The sequence below is a fragment of the Lepidochelys kempii genome, chromosome 5 (genome assembly GCF_965140285.1).
Source record: "Lepidochelys kempii isolate rLepKem1 chromosome 5, rLepKem1.hap1, whole genome shotgun sequence".
NCBI lineage: Eukaryota > Metazoa > Chordata > Testudines > Cheloniidae > Lepidochelys > Lepidochelys kempii.
This window is the reverse complement of record NC_136384.1, coordinates 85,394,398-85,415,280: the sequence shown is the minus strand read 5'-3', so window position 1 is coordinate 85,415,280 and position 20,883 is coordinate 85,394,398. Positions and strand designations below refer to the sequence as shown.

The following is a 20,883-nucleotide window of genomic DNA, read 5'->3' as shown; positions in this document are numbered from 1 at the left end:
GGGGAGGAGACGGAGCAGAGGTGAACTGGGGCGGGGAGCTGCCACACGGCTCCCCGGGCCGAGGGGGAGCGGCGGTGGGGAGCTGCCGCGGGCTGGCGCAAGGTGGAAGTTTTGCCTAGGGCATGAAACATCCTTGCACTGGCCCTGTCAGTGGCATTGTTTCAGGGTGGTAGCAGACCTCTCCACATCCCATTTTTCTTTGCAACCCTGAGAGCTAGAAAAGTAATTAATTTAAAAAAAGTAAACTGAGATTCTGATGCAATCGCATGACTAGGCCCGAGGCGCCTATGCCTTAATCTGGCCCTGAATGGACCATACCCCCAAATCTGCAAACCCTAAACTTTGTGTCTCCCATTGACTTCAACAAAAGATGGATTAGGTAAATTTCAGTGTATACTTCTGAAGCCATGGGGGTAACAGGTACATTATTTTTTCTACTGTAAGCATATAAAAATCTCATCTAATTAGTTTTATTTCAAACACATCTTATGCTACTTTGGAATATTTGATTTAGATCTTGAATAGATGTCTGCTAGCAAAATAGGGGCTAGAAGGCCTTTTTGTGATTAAAAGTAATTTGATCTGTTGATGTCTCTTTCACAAGGCACAAAAATGACCAATACAGAACTCCAAGGATAGAACCCTTTCATATATGAACAAACCATTTGCACAAATATCTGAGCTATTTTACTTTAAATGACCTGTTTTAAGAGGACCTAGGGTGCAGGAGGTAGGCATATACCCTATGCAATTCAGTATACAACACTTAGTTTTCTGGTGTCACCATTTCTTCTATCAACTGGCAGATTTTGTTTTGTTCCTTATCTAGCTTCTTTTTAATAGACCACTCTGCCTAACTATACCTGCTATTAGAGAATTCATGTGTTATAACACATCTACCTTAGGAGGCTGTGGATGTATGGCACTTAGGAAAATAGATCAGTTTGTTTGCAGTACTCAACGTTGCTAACACCACCCAGGCCCTAAAAAAAGTAAAAAAAATGAAATTATCCTGAAGGTTATCTTTTATGAATACTTACATCATCTCTCCTTCTATCATTTGCTCAAGATACTAAGGTAAATGAACTTTCTAATGACCACTTTAATTCATATGAGATAAGGCTCAGGTCCATAAAAGGACTTGGGCACGTAAATCCAAAATTTAGGCCCACTGAGATCCTCAAAACCCGTGCTCATTTGCTACCTACCCCTGTAGACACCTAAAAGTTCTCACTGCCTAAATTTTCACTGTTATAGCCCTCCCTTCCTCATTCCTAAGTTTCTGTTGAATAAATATATACTGGGCATGTGCACAGCACCCCATTCTAGGTGTCTGGATACCTGTCTCACACCTAAGCCTCAGATCCCTCCCTATATTACCTGAAAGGTCTAATCTACTAGGTGAGCTCTGAGCACACCTATCAGATTGGTGTGAGGCCCATACAAAATCCAAGGGAGCAGAGGAGCAGAGGTGGTGATGCTTCCCTCAAAACAGAGGTTTGAACACTCACCTAGGATGTGGAAAACCAAGGTTCACTTCACCTCTCTCCTTGATGGGGACAAAGGAGTTGAACAAGTGGCCTTCTATCTCTCAAGGAAATATTTGAAGTACTGGGCTATCAGGATATTCTGATGCAGGTTTCTCTCAATCTCTCCTATTAGAGCTGTTTCACTTTATATAAATAATTATACAGTAATTGGAGCAGGGGGTTTGGACCCTGGGTTTCCCATGTGAGTGCACCACCCACCAGAATATAGAATAATTCTCCCTCAGTTGGCTCAGCGATCCTTGTCAGTGCTATGTCTCTCCTCTGCTATATTCTCTGGTTCTGATACTTTGGTTGTTTATTACATCTGTTGGATCACAGATAAACATATAAATACACCTACAATTCCAGTAACTGGCACAGTGTGGCCCAGATGCATGACAGGCTGCTCTACTTGCTAGCACAATACAAATAATTAAAAATTAATAACAAATTCCAGTGAGATTATCATCACTCTCTAATCTATCTCCCCACATCACTAAGGTATATTTCTGCAACCTTGTAACCAATCTGAGTTTTCTCTCTGGAGCCTTATAATATTTATAGTCTGATTTGGTTTCTCTTAATCTAGGCATTTTCTACTGCACTTACCCACATAGCATCTGAGCACATAATTAACGAGACTGAAGAGACACAGGAACTCATATTTCTAGGTGCAATCACAGTAACTTGATGTTTTCTTGCTGACTAATGAAGTAAATCAAAACATCTTCAGTTATTGTGGTTAGGTGAATGGAAATGGGGGAAGGGAAATATCCATTCCCCAGCTTTTAACAAGCTTTTATTTTAATACTGCAAATAAAGGAAGGAAAGGAAGGAAAGGAGAATGTTCTATTTATGTGTGGCCTATGAACAGAACAAAGTTAACTGCTGTGGTGTCCTTCTGACAATCAAGGCAACTCTTTATCCAATTTCTGTTTGAAAGAAATCAAATAAAAAGCATCTGATCTCATATTTTAATTTTAGCTATTCAGATGTAACACAATCTGAAGCACTAAAATACAAGGGCAACTCAGATATGAAGTACACTTAAGTTTCACATTGATCAGCTAGCAGTTCATTCTGAGATTGTCTGCTTTGTTGGACCTAAAACAGATGCCTCAAGATAAAGCTTGTGAGGAGGGGTCAGATTATTTTTGCTCAGTTTGGCACATCTCTGCCAATAAAAGTTCCATTAGAGAGCATCGCCCTGCGATATGAGAATAGTTTCAGATGGTGCAATACATCTGCTTTCTCTGTCGGTGTTGAGGGACAATACTTTCACCAGATGGGGTACAGAAGAAATGTATTCTTGTTTCATGATAGTCATAAGGGAGTGGTTCAGAAAACATGTCCTAGCAATGCTTTGAGACCTTCAAGTGTTTGGTTTTAGCTTTCAAACATACATAATAAAAAAATCAGATCCTTTATTTTACATAGAATGCTAGTCTAGTTATGCCATCTGTTAAAATCTTAGAGCCTTCCACACTGGGAAAACCATCCACAATAGCCTACACCTCCATTCTAAGTACTCTTAAGAGGCCAATTGCAAGGCCTGAGAACTGACAGGCCCTCCCACCCACAAAAAGGACTTTTTCTCACTAACCATGGTCTGAACAGCAAAAGAACCAACACAACAGATATCAAAGATATCAGAATATAGGTGAAGTTTGGGGGGGAGGCATGGGAGGGAATTCCCCCCCTCCCGCAAGCCTCAGACCAGCAGAGGCAGCCTGAGTGTGCAATGTAAGGAGTTCTGCAGAGGAGACAAGAAGAAAAGGAGTACTTGTGGCACCTTAGAGACTAACCAATTTATTTGAGCATGAGCTTTCGTGAGCCACAGCTCACTTGCATCCGATGAAGTGAGCTGTAGCTCACGAAAGCTCATGCTCAAATAAATTGGTTAGTCTCTAAGGTGCCACAAGTACTCCTTTTCTTTTTGCGAATACAGACTAACACGGCTGTTACTCTGAGAGGAGACAAAGAGACTCCTCCCAGCTTGCACCCCTGAGGCAGGGAGTCAGAATTTTGTTTACGAACAGAGTGAGTAACAGGTGATTTGAGATAAGAAAGGGCTGTTAGGCTGTTTCCTAAAGTTAAAGGATCTGTTCAAAGCTTGGTGAACTGCAAAAAATAAGTAGCCTAAATGATAGAAAGTAAATGTAGATTTTTCTACAATTGTTTCAATTGTTGTATGCAAGAGGTGGTAACAAATTTTCTAATATCTTTCTTTGAGAAGATAACTGATTTTTTTAGACAAAGGAAAGGCAGTAGATCTACTCTACATGGATGTCAGTAAGATATCTTATACAGTTCCACATGAGGAATTATTGGTTAAATTGGAGAAGATGTGGATTAAACAAACTTTGTATTTGTGGATAATCTAAGCACTATACCCAGATGTACAGACACTCTTTTCTCAACCTATGTATTATATAATGGTAACATTAGCTTTAATACATTTTTAAATATGAGAGCTGAAAGGTAGTCTTCCCTTTAACTCAGGGGTGCAGGTTCTGTGTGGTGCTTACATCAAGCAGCTCCCGGAAGCAGCAGCATGTCCCCTGCTTCTGGTGGCTCTGCTGCGTGCTGCCCCGTCTACAGGCACCACCCCTGCAGTTCCCATTGGCCAGGGCTAGAATGAGCCTCACACTTTGCAGCACAGTGCATGGTTTCAGAGTAACAGCCGTGTTAGTCTGTATTCGCAAAAAGAAAAGGAGTACTTGTGGCACCTTAGAGACTAACCAATTTATTTGAGCATAAGCTTTCGTGAGCTACAGCTCACTTCATCGGATGCATACCGTGGAAACTGCAGCAGACTTTATATACACACAGAGAATATGAAACAATACCTCCTCCCACCCCACTGTCCTGCTGGTAATAGCTTATCTAAAGTGATCATCAGGTTGGGCCATTTCCAGCACAAATCCAGGTTTTCTCACCCTCCATCCCCCCACACAAATTCACTCTCCTGCTGGTGATAGCCCATCCAAAGTGACAACTCTTTACACAATGTGCATGATAATCAAGTTGGGCCATTTCCTCCACAAATCCAGGTTCTCTCACCCCCTCACCCCCCTCCCAAAAACCACACGAGTTTGTGTGTGTGGTTTTTGGGAGGGGGGTGAGGGGGTGAGAGAACCTGGATTTGTGCAGGAAATGGCCCAACTTGATTATCATGCACATTGTGTAAAGAGTTGTCACTTTGGATGGGCTATCACCAGCAGGAGAGTGAATTTGTGTGGGGGGGTGGAGGGTGAGAAAACCTGGATTTGTGCTGGAAATGGCCCAACCTGATGATCACTTTAGATAAGCTATTACCAGCAGGACAGTGGGGTGGGAGGAGGTATTGTTTCATATTCTCTGTGTGTATATAAAGTCTGCTGCAGTTTCCACGGTATGCATCCGATGAAGTGAGCTGTAGCTCACGAAAGCTCATGCTCAAATAAATTGGTTAGTCTCTAAGGTGCCACAAGTACTCCTTTTCTTAGTGCATGGTTTGCAGTTCATCACACTATACGTATAACATTGGAAATGTAAGTTGTAGACTCCAAATCAGAGACAAGCAGAAAATCATGATCCATTGTAGCCATCAGAAGTGTGGCATTTTAACAAAGCCCTTTCTCTGAAAGTATATTAATTGGACTTACAAAGATGACATAGGTTAGTTGTTTATCATGGGAGTGACTATGTTAAGTCAAAATCCCTACCAAACCCTAACCTGGCCTGAGCTCTTTGGCTCTGGAGTGAGCTGTAGCTCATGAAAGCTTATGCTCAAATAAATTGGTTAGTCTCTAAGGTGCCACAAGTACTCCTTTTCTTTTTGCAAATACAGACTAACACGGCTGTTACTCTGAAACAACTCTATTATATCACCCTGCAGCTCATTTTGGTAGCAGCCCCTCAACCTGTCCATTTTAAAAAAAGAATGTGTGTGTGTGTGTGTGTGTTTTTCTTGCTGTTGTGATAAGATTAACAAAACCCAGAGAACAATTTTTCATTTCACATCAACAGCCAAAGATGTAAGTAAGAACAAAACATAACAAAAATCTCCTAATTACCACCACACATCAAAGTTGCAATGTTGCTTTCTTAGCACCAGATGGTGCTCTGTGAAGGTATAAACAGCACTAACAAGTCCATCACATGACGAAAACCTGGACTTCATCAGTATTGCTAATGGATTCACTTGGCTCAAGGAGAAAATGCCTAGGCAAGAAGCTATTCCTCTAAGGTAAGAGTGCTCAGATTTCTCCTGTTTGTAGTATAAGAAAAGAAAGAAGTAGGAAGGAAGAAACTGGCTCTGCACTGTGTATGTTGTAGTTGGTTTGTCTTTCTTTTTGTCTGGGCTCTTGTTTAGCTTCAGTGAAGGCCTTTAATACAATACCTTTTAGATTAACCCTTTAAAAGTTCTGCTTCTTGGATCTGTATATTTTCAGTAGTGGATTACTCTATTACACTATACTTCTCCTTCTCTTGGTGCAAAGGTGATGTAAAGCTAGCGATACTGGCTAGTCCAAGGGGAGTAGGAAGCAAGCCAGCCAGCCTATGGTCAAAATCCCTCTGCCCATGCTAACAGAGCAGCCTCCCCACACAGGGGAGCACAGGAAGGGGTGGTGCACTAGCTACATTGCACTTCCATGCTTGGGAGTGCAGGAAAGGGAGCCCTTGTTGGCTCTTTGCCAACTTCAGTCTGAGGCCTTGCCTTTAAGGAATAATCCAGCCCCAAGGAAGAAATGATAACTCGCGAATTTCTGTCTTTACAGTAAGCCAGAGCTTGATTTGAGTCACCTGGAGAACCTGAGTTCTACCTCTGCTACTGATTTGTTTGTGTGCTGGTAGGCAAATCACTTAAGTCAGCAATTTCACACTTGACTCCATATAGTATGGGGTGGCAATGAAGTCAGGAAAACTCTATCTGCTCTAGTATTTCCCCTTTACTCAACCCACATATCACAAATAAAACAAGTCAATTATTATTTATTTATCCGTTGAAACAAGTTACAACTCTTCCCTTCCAGAACATGGTTCTCTTTAATTTCTATTTCTTCATGCCCAGCTCACTTTCCATTCCATTGGCTTTTGCTGCTCTCTGAGTTTCCAGGCCTTAGAATCTATCCCCCTGTTAATTTACTTTCCCAGAGAGGTATGCCATATCAAGGCAACCTTAGGGCTATGTGCTGTGGTGGACTTTCACGCTGCAGAAGTTTCAAAGCTGGTGGTAAAAATGCTGCCTCCACCAACAACTAGCTGATGGGGAGGGAGGGGAGCATCACTTGGGTGCTGTATGTGAACTGTGGGCCAAATTGTCAATGTTATGTTTGATATGGGAAAATACTTGCATACTTTACTATATGCAAATATCAGATGCAGGCATGCCCATCGGCAGTTGATGCCTGACAGACAATATGTACACACCTAGAAGCTTCATGTACAATCTATAAAGAGGAGGAATTGCCTAAACCAGTCCACTGTCTGTGTTCAGCAGCCCGCTCAATGCAGATTTAGTGGGGAAAGTGGAAGATAGTTAGCCTACACACACACAGACGAGAAGGGAGTGAAGGAGTTACTTCAACTGGCTGACACGAGGTCTTGTCACTGGGCTCCCTGTTCCGTTCTGTTAGCTGGATGCTACTCTCTGATGCACCATTAGCTTATGTCTCGTTACTAAGTGAAACTGACAAAAGATGCCAATTTACAGCATCAGATAAAGATCATAATGCAGATGGTACAAAACACTGCAGTTGATGCCTATCCTGCTGGCCATGGGAGTCTCCACTGTATGCCATTTACTGCAGTGTTTTCTCACCTCCCCAATAGCCTTTGCTATACTTGGCCACTCCCATGAAAAGAAACTGAAAGATCTCCTTCATTCTAGATCTTGGTTTTCAACATTGTCCTTTTTACAGGTGAGAGGTTTGAAAGAGAAACAAAGTGTTGCTAATTAATAGCCATCATCGTTCAAATCTTCAAGGAAATAATTTCTCATCTTAAAAGAGAGGTGCTCAGCTATTACCAGACCAATCACTGTGGTTTTTCTCTGTCCTCTTAAAAATAGTATCTTCAGGAAGAAGAACATAGCAACAGTATTGGTTCAGCAACACTTGAAGAAAACCTTTGTAGCCACTCCAAGTATTAGACTATGGCACTTGGCATGAATAGTTGAAACTGACGTTATGCAGGGGATACTTCTGCCCTTATAGGCCAAAGACAGGAAAGGGATGACTGAAACAAAGGCTCCATCTTTGTGCTCAGCTGCAGTGCAGCCCCTTATATTATATCTCATTAAAGCTATCCAACATTGTTTCAATTAAATACAAACCCATGATTTTGTATTTATGTAAGAATCCTATTTTTGGCAGGACAATGAAACATTTTTCAGAAGAACCCTTGCTTTTGTTTGCACAGCTTCTCTTTGAGTTTTATCTGGAGAAATATTACTTTTACTAAAGGAAGGTGATGCTAGAAAAAGTGTTTTTGCTTAACTTGAATCCTTTCTTATATTTGAGGGTCTACCTTCTGTCTGTATATCTTGGACCTTTGTTCTTGGTAATTGGCATTTGAACAGGTACAGTGCACTGTTGAAGGGTGAGCTTGCCCTTTAATGGGAGTGGGGCTCAGTTGCACCATGTCAGGCTTAGCCCATCCCCCCATGTGACAAAGAACCAGGTTGGTGGGAGACAAAAGGGTTGCCTGAGTTCCGTCAGACTTTGGGGAGGAAATTTAGTGGAGAAGGGGACAAGGCTCAGTTCTTTAGAGTTTCCATGCAGAAGATCTGGGGGTGAGAGGTTGGTAAGGAGTAGGAACCTACCAGGAACCTACTGAGGGATAAGCCTCAGTGAATGGCTTTGTAGGGAACAGGAGCCTGCTATGTGAGAAGCCCCAGCTAGGAGGGCTGTAAAGGACTAGCGGCTGGGAAAGAGGAAGGGCTATAAAGGAGGAGGAGAGCCAGTTTCTTCCTTCCTACTTCTTTCTTTTTTAATACTACAAACAGGAGAACCCATGATTTCCACTTAGCGAAAATTCATTCCTAGATGGGAATTCTGTTCTCATTTACATTGGTATAAATCTGGAACAACTCAGTTAAAGTCAGTGGAGTTACATGTTGAGTGTGTGGATGAAGGAGAGAGTTTAGTTGAACAAACTTGAGGAGGAAAGGAGTACTTGTGGCACCTTAGAGACTAACCAATTTATTTGAGCATAAGCTTTCGTGAGCTACAGCTCACTTCATCAGATGCATACTGTGGAAAGTGTAGAAGATCTTTTATACACACAAAGCATGAAAAAATACCTCCCCCCACCCCACTCTCCTGCTGGCAATAGCTTATCTAAAGTGATCACTCTCCTTACAATGTGTATGATAATCAAGTTGGGCCATTTCCAGCACAAATCCAGGTTTTCTCACCCCCCCCCACAAACCCACTCTCCTGCTGGTAACTAAACAAGCCATTTACAACACACACTTTGCTTCTCTACAAAAGAAAAAGGATACTAAACTTTCTAAACTACTACGTGCCACAAGGGGCCACAGCAATGGTTCCCTCAACCCACCCAGCAATATTGTAAACCTATCCAACCATACTCTCAGCCCAGCAGAAGCAGCTGTTCTATCTCGGGGCCTCTCCTTCTGCCCCTCCACCCCCACGAACATGATACAGTTCTGTGGTGACCTAGAATCCTATTTTCGACATCTCCGACTCAAGGAATATTTCCAACATACCTCTGAACAACATACTAATCCACAGATACCTCCCTACCAACACTACAAAAAGAAGGATTCTAGGTGGACTCCTCCTGAAGGTCGAAACAGCAGACTGGACTTCTACATAGAGTGCTTCCGCCGACGTGCACAGGCTGAAATTGTGGAAAAGCAGCATCACTTGCCCCATAACCTCAGCCGTGCAGAACACAATGCCATCTACAGCCTCAGAAACAACTCTGACATCATAATCAAAAAGGCTGACAAAGGAGGTGCTGTTGTCATCATGAATAGGTCGGAATATGAACAAGAGGCTGCTTGGCAGCTCTCCAACACGAGTTTCTACAAGCCATTACCCTCTGATCCCACTGAGAGTTACCAAAAGAAAAGAGTTACCAAAGAAAAGTTACCAAAAGAAACTACAGCATTTGCTCAAGAAACTCCCTGAAAAAGCACAAGATCAAATCCGCACAGACACACCCCTGGAACCCCGACCTGGGGTATTCTATCTACTACCCAAGATCCATAAACCTGGAAATCCTGGGCGCCCCATCATCTCAGGCATTGGCACCCTGACAGCAGGATTGTCTGGCTATGTAGACTCCCTCCTCAGGCCCTACGCTACCAGCACTCCCAGCTATCTTCAAGACACCACTGACTTCCTGAGGAAACTTCAATCCATCGGTGATCTTCCTGATAACACCATCCTGGCCACTCTGGATGTGGAAGCCCTCTACACCAACATTCCACACAAAGATGGACTACAAGCCGTCAGGAACGCTATCCCCGATAATGTCACGGCTAACCTGGTGGCTGAACTTTGACTTTGTCCTTACCCATAACTATTTTACATTTGGGGACAATGTATACCTTCAGATCAGCGGCACTGCTATGGGTACCCGCATGGCCCCACAGTATGCCAACATTTTTATGGCTGACTTAGAACAACGCTTCCTCAGCTCTCGTCCCCTAACACCCCTACTCTACTTGCGCTATATTGATGACATCTTCATCATCTGGACCCATGGAAAAGAAGCCCTTCAGGAATTCCACCATGATTTCAACAATTTCCATCCCACCATCAACCTCAGCCTGGTCCAGTCCACACAAGAGATCCACTTCCTGGACACTACAGTGCTAATAAACGATGGTCACATAAACACCACCCTATACCGGAAACCTACTGACCGCTATTCCTACCTACATGCCTCCAGCTTTCACCCTGACCACACCACACGATCCATTGTCTATAGCCAAGCTCTGCGATACAACCGCATTTGCTCCAACCCCTCAGACAGAGACAAACACCTACAAGATCTCTATCAAGCATTCTTACAACTACAATACCCACCTGCGGAAGTGAAGAAACAGATTGATAGAGCCAGAAGAGTTCCCAGCAGTCATCTACTACAGGACAGGCCTAACAAAGAAAATAACAGAACGCCACTAGCCGTCACCTTCAGCCCCCAACTAAAACTCCTCCAACGCATTATTAAGGATCTACAACCTATCCTGAAGGATGACCGAACACTCTCACAAATCCTGGGAGACAGGCCAGTCCTTGCCTACAGACAGCCCTCCAACCTGAAGCAAATACTCACCAACAACCACATACCACACAACAGAACCACTAACCCAGGAACCTATCCTTGCAACAAAGCCCGTTGCCAACTGTGCCCACATATCTATTCAGGGGACACCATCAAAGGGCCTAATAACATCAGCCACACTATCAGAGGCTTGTTCTCCTGCACATCCACCAGTGTGATATATGCCATCATGTGCCAGCAATGCCCCTCTGCCATGTACATTGGTCAAACTGGACAGTCTCTACGTAAAAGAACAAATGGACACAAATCAGATGTCAAGAATTATAACATTCATAAACCAGTCGGAGAACACTTCAATCTCTCTGGTCACGCGATTACAGACATGAAAGTTGCAATTCTTCAACAAAACAACTTCAAATCCAGACTCCAGCGAGAAACTGTTGAATTGGAATTCATTTGCAAATTGGATACAATTAACTTACGCTTGAATAGACACTGGGAGTGGCTAAGTCATTATGCAAGGTAACCTATTTCCCCTTGTTTTTTCCTAACCCCCTCCCCAGACATTCTTGTTAAACCCTGGATTTGTGCTGGAAATGGCCCACCTTGATTATCATACACATTGTAAGGAGAGTGATCACTTTAGATAAGCTATTGCCAGCAGGAGAGTGGGGTGGGGGGATGTATTTTTTCATGCTCTGTGTGTATAAAAGATCTTCTACGCTTTCCACAGTATGCATCCGATGAAGTGAGCTGTAGCTCACGAAAGCTTATACTCAAATAAATTGGTTAGTCTCTAAGGTGCCACAAGTACTCCTTTTCTTTTTGCGAATACAGACTAACACGGCTGTTACTCTGAAACTTGAGGAGGTTTGAAAGAAGAGCCTAACAAGTTGTGCCATGTAGGAGTCTAGCCAAAAGGTGAGAATTAGTATGATGGAGATATAGCAGAAATGGTGCTAGTAGGGGAAACAACTTCACTGTCATCTGGCAGCCATGCGAAGACACTTCATGAACTAATTTAGACATGTGAGACCCACAAAATGTTTTCATGTTTTACATTTGTGATTATTACTATACCTTTTCTGAACTTGGCCATTTACACCATCACAAGCTTCCCCATTCCCTTCAAATTCACCAGGACAGAATTACTGTCCTAGATATAGATTAGGAAGGGATGGGCAACATGATAGATCCAAGTCTTTACTCAACTTTGTATTATGAAATCCAAAAAATCTTGGCTTACTGTGGCTGTGTTTCTTTTGGGGGGGCACCAGGCACTTCCCACATTTGACTTGGGCCAGAACCATGTATTTAAAATTTTACTGCATCAGTTTGCAACCTGTGGCCTGCAAAAGCTATTGGAGGTGGGGTGGGTGAGGGGAAAATATGAATGTAACTAACTTCTAATCATAGTTGAAGTGATCACAACGTATTTCCCTCATCACAATGGATTTCTCTATAAATCATCAGTGTATTTTTTGTGTGTAGAATTAATTGGTTCTCTTGCTGTTTAGGGTTTTCTTCATGCAAGCAATAATTATGCTTATTTATATGTCTGTTTTTAATTTTAAAACTTGCAGTGTGTGAGAATAAGAACTGGATTTAAGTGTAGTAATTTTAGTTTGTTTTTGTTGTGTTGTACAAAAAAAATATTTTCTCTGTCCACAAGAGGTCTCCCTATAGTTTTGAACACAGCACTCTGACACAAGCAGTATTTAATAATGTAGGAAAGCTAGTAATCTGAACAAAGCTTTAATCAAATCATTCTTAGAATAACTAGCCTTTTATGCTGTTAAAATAACACTTTGGTGTGACTGGTTCTAAATTAACACTATTCAATGTAGTAAAATTAATATTGTTCAATTGTATTTATATTTGTAATTTTTGGTATCGGGGAAACAATTACCTCACTAATGCATTGAGAATTGTTTCCAAAGTGTTATGAAATTGAAAAGTGCTAGGTATTAGGTGCTAAGAGCGGTCAGTGCTATAGAAGACACAGAACTTATTCCCTGCCCAAAGAAATTTACAAATGCCCACAAAGATTACCTGGAGGATTTGACTTAAATTCATAAAAGTAAAAATTCTGATTCCTTGCTCAGTCCTTAACCCACACTGAGTTGATAATTCTGAAGTGTGAAAATGATGCACAATCTTGTATAGAGAGTTTCAGTAATGTAGGAGGGAAAAAATATTTTCTGAGAAAATGGTAGAATAATGAATGAGGGCTTGGAGGTAGGTCTCATTGAAGTTGGAATTTTTTCACTGTACATTAAAGGCATCGTGCCAGTAGTGCACATGCCCCTTCTAAAATTGTTTGACCTGAATAGGAATCCTAATGAGGCATAACCCTTTCGCCCTTCATTCGTATTGTCCCTCTTTCCTCATACCTTCTGTGTTGCCTTTCTTTCTCTGACCCTTTCATGCTGTTGCTCCTTTCCTCTCCATCTGGCTTTTCCACTGCACTTCCACATTGCTTTAGGCTTAGCACACGAGTTGGCTGTGGACGAAAAGTAGCTGGAATCCCGTGTCTCTTAACCACTGCCCAAATCCCTCATAACAAATACTCTTAGTTAGTTGCAGTTTACATCTGATACCACATAGACCAGTGTGGCAAGGAAACACAATGCAAAGTGTGGAGATCCTGGCTTTCACAGTTTCCTCTGATCACACAGGCAATGGAGGAGTCTGGTGATGTGCTTGGTCTTATGCACCATATGTGCTACAATTTCTGAGAACAATGGAATGAATTGAGAAGCCATGAGGGTAAGAATCCTTAACTCTGAAGTGCCTGGCTATCAAAATATAATGTTTTGACATTTTATCATATACGGTGAGATTCTTAAAAAGCCACAGAGTTGGAAGTTTGCATGACAAGAGATACTTAGATGATCCAGTATTTGCAACTATAATTTCAATAACTGTATAACAAATATGTGAACATATTTTGGTCCACTCTGGATCCTTCTTAAGTAATTTTCTTCTCTCCCCTACCCATACACAAATGGGTATGTGGAAGTTCATTATAATCAACAAATTGCAAGGCACTGAATCAGGTCAGGACTTTCATTCTATTTCATTACCCATGTAAATTGGAGCCTACTTATAGTGAATCCCAGAGTATAAATCTGAAAAGTGTTAGTGAGCATTGTTTATTTGCCCCATCCACATTAATTCAGTGTGAGACTTGCAGTGGCCATTCACATCATAGATTATTCTTCTAAACAGTGCATGCAGTCCTCTCTATGATTATGTATTCTTATGATAAGAGTATAGACAAATAACTAGCAGCACTTAGCAATGTATAGCACTTGACCTTTGGAAAGGATTGTATATACTAGGGTAAATTTGATCCTGGTGTAAGCAGGCACTACTCTACTGGCTTAACTGGAATTCTCTGTTTACATTAGGACTGAATTTAGTCCATTAATTAATTCTCCCTCAGTCTCTGTGAAGCAGGTATGATTATGTCCTTTTTACAAATAAGTAAACTAAGACAGAGATTATGATGTGCTCAGGCAAGTCCATGGCAGAGGCAGGATTATGATGCAGGCATTGTGTATGGGGCTAGAAGCCAGCATTCTACTAGACTAAATGTGACTAAATATTTGAGAAAAATTCCGGGAAATCTCATCAGTGCTGAACTGTATCCCACACTAGATGTAATCTGAGAAATGCTCTCAGGAAACAGTTGGTTTATCTAATATATTTCCCTGTACCCCCAAATTAAATGGAGATTCCTAGGAAAAAGAAAAGAAATACCTGTGGCACCTCAGAGACTAACCAATTTATTTGAGCATAATCTTTGGTGAGCTCAAATAAATTGGTTAGTCTCTAAGGTGCCACAAGTACTCCTTTTCTTTTTGCGAATACAGACTCACACGGCTGCTACTCTGATTCCTAGGAAAGTGTTGCTGGGGCCTGAAGTTAAACAGCTCAAAACCTGAATATTTTGCAGCCATTAGATTTGAATTCTGAGTCTGTCATGGTTATATTGACATTAGTGTTCATGAAGTAACTAGAAATAAACATAAGAGGAAATATTTCTAAGTATTAAATTGCAGGTCTGTCCAAACTGAATAGAAATTGCAGTACTTAAAAAAGCTGAAACTTTTCTTCAGATAAAATAATGCATTAATGTACATTGTTGGCATCACAACAGAGGCAGGAGTTTCTAGTCAAGATGCTGTTTGATCTAAGATTCCTAAATGAAGTGATGAAGTATTGAAAAGGACACTTTCAGTGTTCTGGACCTGAATTGCATTTAAAGGAGGACTGGGTGCCTCAGGGGATTTGGTAACAGGATACTGACTCCTTTGTCTATAGGAGGCTGGATTTGATCCAGCCCAAGTTTATATATGATTGCTACTATTACTTCATGATGGCTCTCTAGTGGCCTATAGGAAACAAGCTGGTGCTGGTCTCAACCCACTTCTTAGGGAACAGCTATCCATGTAACAAACACTAACTGGCAGCCTCAGCATTGGTGTCAGTTCATTGAATAGACATGGAAACTGAAACTACCCTCCTCATTGGACTGGGTTCATCTGGCACTGAAGCCATCATTGTGGGGAAATCGGTACTACTGCTACCTGTTCTGGGGATAAACAGAAAACTTCAGTATTCAGATCATCAAATCCTGCTGCTTTCACACTACATTCATTTCAAAGGGCACTGTCTGCTCAAATTTGACCCCCAAATTAGATTTTTCTAAAATCAAATTTCTACAAACCTTGGGCCAACTGGAACATTTCTGGTTTTCTGAAAAACAAGTTTTAAAAGCAAATTAGTTATTCCCTTCAGTGTTTGCAATCCAAATATTGCAACCCAGAGAACTTGACAAAGAAATGGATATAACTGATTTTTACTATCCTAGGTGAGAGAGATGCCAAAAACAGAGTTACTCTATATAATATAATATAGAGTATTTTTAAGTCTACGGTGGTATTAGTGATCTATAGGCAACAAAATAGTGTGTGTGTGTGTGTAGATAGAGAAATGTGTGTTGAACTCTGGAGTTGCACTCTGATTTAGGTGGAGACTTTTCTAAAATGTGTTTTGAAAAATCTAAATCAGACGCTGAATATAACTGACAATGATCCTAATGGCACAGTTAGCGTACACTTATTTTATAAATACTGTATATTGTACATTTAATACTTGACCTCAGAGTTTTCTTCATTCTAAAGAAAATTTTGTATCCTTTATTTGTTAGGTAGCTTCTAAATCCTTAAGCTCACAAGGTGGTGCAATTTTATTTTAATACTGATTACCATTCTGCTAGAAAATGCAAACCTTTTTCTAAGTGTACAGATGCAGCAGTTTCTGTACTCTAGAATAAGTATAGGGAATTAAACATCAGGCTGTTGGAGAATTTGTACATGGATCACTGCTTAATACATGTCCCTTTTTTGGTTTGCATGTATTGGCTCTTTTTTCCAGCAAATCCTTCTAGTGTTTCTGCACAGTAACTTGTAACTTAGGGCAGGGAGAGAGAAGAGGAGGATACATTTTAGCAGCGGCTGTTTAAACATCCAGCAGATAGCGCTACTACTCAAGATTACAGTGTTTTTGAAGTGAAAGAAGGCAACAAGGTTTTCAGGAGAAACTGGTTACAGTGTATGCAGTACACTGATTTGGATACTTAGTAAAATGACAGGTGAAACTCTTGCTAGTTTTCAGGGTAAGTGAGTGCGTTGAATATACAATGAGTTCACAATATGCTACAACCTGTGTCAACTTTTTAGTTTCCACTAAAACTATTTCACACAGTTATACTTGTGAAAATAGAGGAAATAGATACATGTCTAGTGAATTGTTTTTTAAAAATAAATCACAAAGCAGGCTATAAATCATTCCAAATTTGCACTGAAATGTTGATTGCTTGCTTTGCCAAACTTGCATGTGTAATTTTCTGAAATGTATTAATTGTGTATGAAGGATTAAAACAAAGAACAATAATAAAGTCTTTAACTAGGAGATGATCGCGTGCTCAAAACATTCAATTGCACTCCAGAAGCGTGTGCAAATGGAGACATTCATCTGCAATAGCAGATTGGACGATACAAGAGAGTAATGCAATTGTCCTCTCTTGCCCTCCACCCCAGCAGCAAATCCCCACCCCAGTGGCAGGTGGACAGTGTTGCTATGAAGAAAAAGAATCAATTGTCTGAACTCCAGACTGCCACACGCCAGACCTCCACTATTGTGCGCTTTCTATAGAAATGCAAAGTAGCAGCGTGTGCCATCCACAATCTGCTCCACACACCGACTGATTATTCATACAGGGCTTGTGTCCTCATTTTGGTAAAGTTTGCAAGAACATTTCTGCAGCAACCTAAATTGGTAGTAAGTCTGCCAAGCAAAAATAACTAGTGTGCTTGGAAAGGAACTCAAAGCATGCAAAATTAGGGAGTACAATATGCAATGATCCACGTGTAAATGTAATTTGTCTGTAATGTAAAACACTCTCCTCACCCTTTAATTTTTATTGCGATTCTGCTCTACTTACTTGTATTGCACTCTAAATAAACCGGTAAGAGTTGCATTGTCTTTATGTTCCCCAATGCAATATTTTAGTGCATTTTGCATAATTTTTATTAAGACGAGGTTCACAGGTTGCAATAGCACCAAACAACGCAACGTAATTTATACCCTTTTTCTGGTTTTTTGTTTAAAAAAAAAAGGAAAGAAAAAAAAATTACATCTGCAGTGTCTGCCTGGCAACACCATAACAAAAGCAGCAGCACTAGCAGACTCGAGGCAATCTAATTCCCTCCCCCCCCCCCCCACGTGGCCTCCTGGCACGAGCCGGCCCAGCCTACCGCCCGATTATCATAATAATACTCCCTTAGCCTGGCCAATGAGGGCTGCAGAGACTCCGCCAGCTGCCGGCACAGCAGCCAGGCTGCCTATAAATACGGCAGCTGCCGCCAGTCTCCACTTCGCAGTCGCCAGGACCCGCGCAGAGCTCGTCGGGGAACCAGAGCGTGGGATCTAAGCGCCGAGCCGCCCCGGGTGGATACGGATACCGGCTGTGAGACGCGACATGACTCTGGAGGAGATTCACGGCCAGGAGCCAGTGCCGGAGAGCAGCGACAGGTACCTGCCCCGCCGGGGCGTGCTGCGGGCGCTGCTGAGCCCGCGGGCTGCTGCCGGGGCGCGGGGCGGGCGGCGCGTGCAGGGGAGCGGCTCCCGGGGGTCTCGCGGCGGCGGCGGGGGTCTCGCGCCGGGCCCCGGACTGAGCCGCCTCCCCGCTCTGTGTTGCAGGATGCAGGGCGCCGGCAAAGCCCTCCACGAGCTGCTGGTGGCGGCGCAGCGGCGCGGCGGCCTCACGGCCGGGGTCTACGAGTCGGCCAAGCTGATGAACGTGTGAGTATCCGAGCGGCGGCGGGGCCGGGGGGGGGGGGGCGGCGCGGGCTGTGGCCGGCGCGGGGTGCCCGGGCCCTGTGGCGCCGCCTCTAACCCCCGCTCTGCCCCGCAGCGATCCCGACAAGGTGGCGTTCTGCGTGCTGGCCGCGGCCGAGGAGGACGAGGGGGACATCGCCCTGCAGATCCACTTCACCCTCATCCAGGCCTTCTGCTGCGACAACGACATCGACATCGTCCGCCTGCACGACATCCCCAAGCTGGCCGACATCGTGGGGCCCAGCGAGGAGTCGGGGGAGCCGCGCGACCTGCACTGCATCCTCATCACGGTGAGTCCGGGGCCGCCGCCCAGGGCCCTCCGGCAGCCAGCCCAGACCTGCTCCTACCAGGGCTAAAGCGCCCTGCTGTGTGACCCAGGGAGTCCAAATCCCGTGCGCCATGCCGCCTCTGGGTGCACCAATTAATGGATTGCTGGTGTTCAGCTAATACCACAGGTTTCTTTCCCCCACCCCTTTCTTGCTCCATCCTGCCCATTTAAAGAGACTAGTTCACTTTCCCAAAGCCCCAATCTCTTGCTGATCTAGTTTAGTAATATGTACTCATAGAATGTGTTTTGTCTTCTCCGTTCTTCTCACAGAATCCCAATGAGGATGCTTGGAAAGACCCAGCCCTGGAAAAGCTAAATCTCTTTTGTGAGGAAAGCCGAAATGTCAATGATTGGGTGCCCACGATCACCCTGCCTGAGTGATGAAGGTTCAGTGCACTGGAGAGGTTGAAACCTTTGTTGCATTCTCATCATGGTGTTGCACACCTGGGTGAACCAACAAGTTGCTGATTCTGTGGATTAGCCTGGTCAAGAGATCGGATTAAGCCGCTCAGACTGGCAAGCAGTGGGCTCGGGCTCTTGTGGAGAAGAAAGAAGTGAGGGAGAAGGGGGATGTCTCATGCCAGCAGTGAATCCCCACTGTGCTGCAGCAGTGGAATGGCTGGCATGCCATGGAGCTGAATGAGTATTGCAAGTTTACAGGAGCTGAAGAAATATTGCAAGTTTTCAGGTCAAGTGGAACTGTAAGAAGGCAGGACAGAAGGTTGGGGAATCTGACAAAAATGACTTGGAAAGATTGGACAAAATATTGTAACTATGAACTGTTGGCACTGTCTATAAAACTTTAAGAAGAAACATTTTGATGGCCTAATAGAGACTTATTACTGTGACAATTATACAAAGACTTTCCTACAAAGACTTATGCAGACCAATTTTATCCAAGGCCTTTGGGCTGCTTTGCAAAACTTGGTTTAATAATGCAATAATACTTTTTATTTATGCTGCTATTAAAGTTCTAATGTTTATAATAAACTTTTTTTGATAAATAACTCTGTTCTTTTGCTTACTGGGTGGGGAAAACCTTATTGTCATTTTTAAAGGTCTTGGGCTACCTCTTTCATATCCCTTCTATAAAGTTGTGCTATAATGAACCAACACATGGAAATTTGCCCTTACTTAAAAATACTTTTACCTCTAAGGGATAGCAGCTGATTGACTAGAAAGCATGGCTATTAAAACTGATCATTTGACCTTTCACTCCTTTGCAGCAGCAGCTGCTGATCACAACAGCTTGCAAGGCTGAGGAGCTGCATGCTTAATGAGCTGAGTTATTATCATAGGCAGCCTTTGTAGTCCACTAGAGAGGAATACCCCATGTGTTCCAAGAGAACATAGGTTTCAGACCTCAAGGGTTTTTTAAATATAAAAGGGTTAATTATAATTTAAGATACCAGTATTGGAATCTGTCAAAGTAACTATCTGACAGTAGCCATGAGTAAATTATACAGAAATATTTAAAATATGATGATAGCCTACATGCCTTTCTGGTTGCATTTAATACTTTATTTAGATTACAAGTAAGTAAAGCTAAAACCTTGCAAACACAACGAACATTGCATACATATTTCTGAGGTAATAGCTTGCATCTACTTCAAGCAGTTGTCTGACTTGACTGACTGCCATGTTACCTAGAGCAATAGAAGCTGGGGTTCCCAAACCCAATTGCCTGAATAAAACAAAAGTTCTGGGAGCTATCTAGGCAAAGATGCATGTTTAAAAAATTAACTTGTTACATTATTATGTGGTGTAATATCACTACTTAGGTGTGCTGTTGTCTGAGCATTCAGCAGGGAGATTCTAAAATACAGTAAAAATAAAAGGTACTTGTGGCACCTTAGAGACTAACAAATTTATTTGAGCATAAGCTTTTGTGAGCTACAGTGAACGTCTAGTGGGCTGTACCTACTACATGCTTACAAAAGACAGTTGTGAAGTTGCTGAAAAATCTTTCTTAGGAGAAGAGCACAGGAGAATGACACACACAATCCATATTCTTATTTTAATAGCATTTATGCAAAGTATGCTAATGCATCCTGTGACTGTAGGTGAAGAAGAGAACAAGCCTGAACTGTAGCATTAAGTATCTTTCAGGAAAATAACTTCACAGGTGTCAGCATAGTTCCTCTATTAGTTGCTTTGCAAGTGACTAGCATTTCTAAGTAGAATAGTTCAGGTGTATGTGTATTTGAGGATTTCATTGCATCACCTGCTCCTGCTTCCATTGTTCTTGATAATGGAAGTTCACATTCTCTGTGGTTTCTCTATTCCTATGGTGGAATATGTTCCATGTACTCATTGCTGTGCTTTATTGTCATTGCCATTATGTGGTATGATAGAGCATCATAATGCAAA

General features: G+C 42.4%; 1 protein-coding gene across 1 annotated transcript; it reads left to right on the top strand.

Moving 5' to 3' along the window:
* The first annotated feature begins 17,705 nt into the window (after positions 1–17,705).
* GADD45G (growth arrest and DNA damage inducible gamma) lies at positions 17,706–19,520 on the top strand. The gene is made up of 4 exons (XM_073346231.1): positions 17,706–17,879; positions 18,048–18,149; positions 18,262–18,475; positions 18,784–19,520. The coding sequence occupies exons 1-4, from the start codon at positions 17,827–17,829 to the stop codon at positions 18,892–18,894; spliced, it is 480 nt and encodes a 159-aa protein (XP_073202332.1). The 5' UTR covers positions 17,706–17,826; the 3' UTR covers positions 18,895–19,520.
* Positions 19,521–20,883: the final 1,363 nt, after the last annotated feature.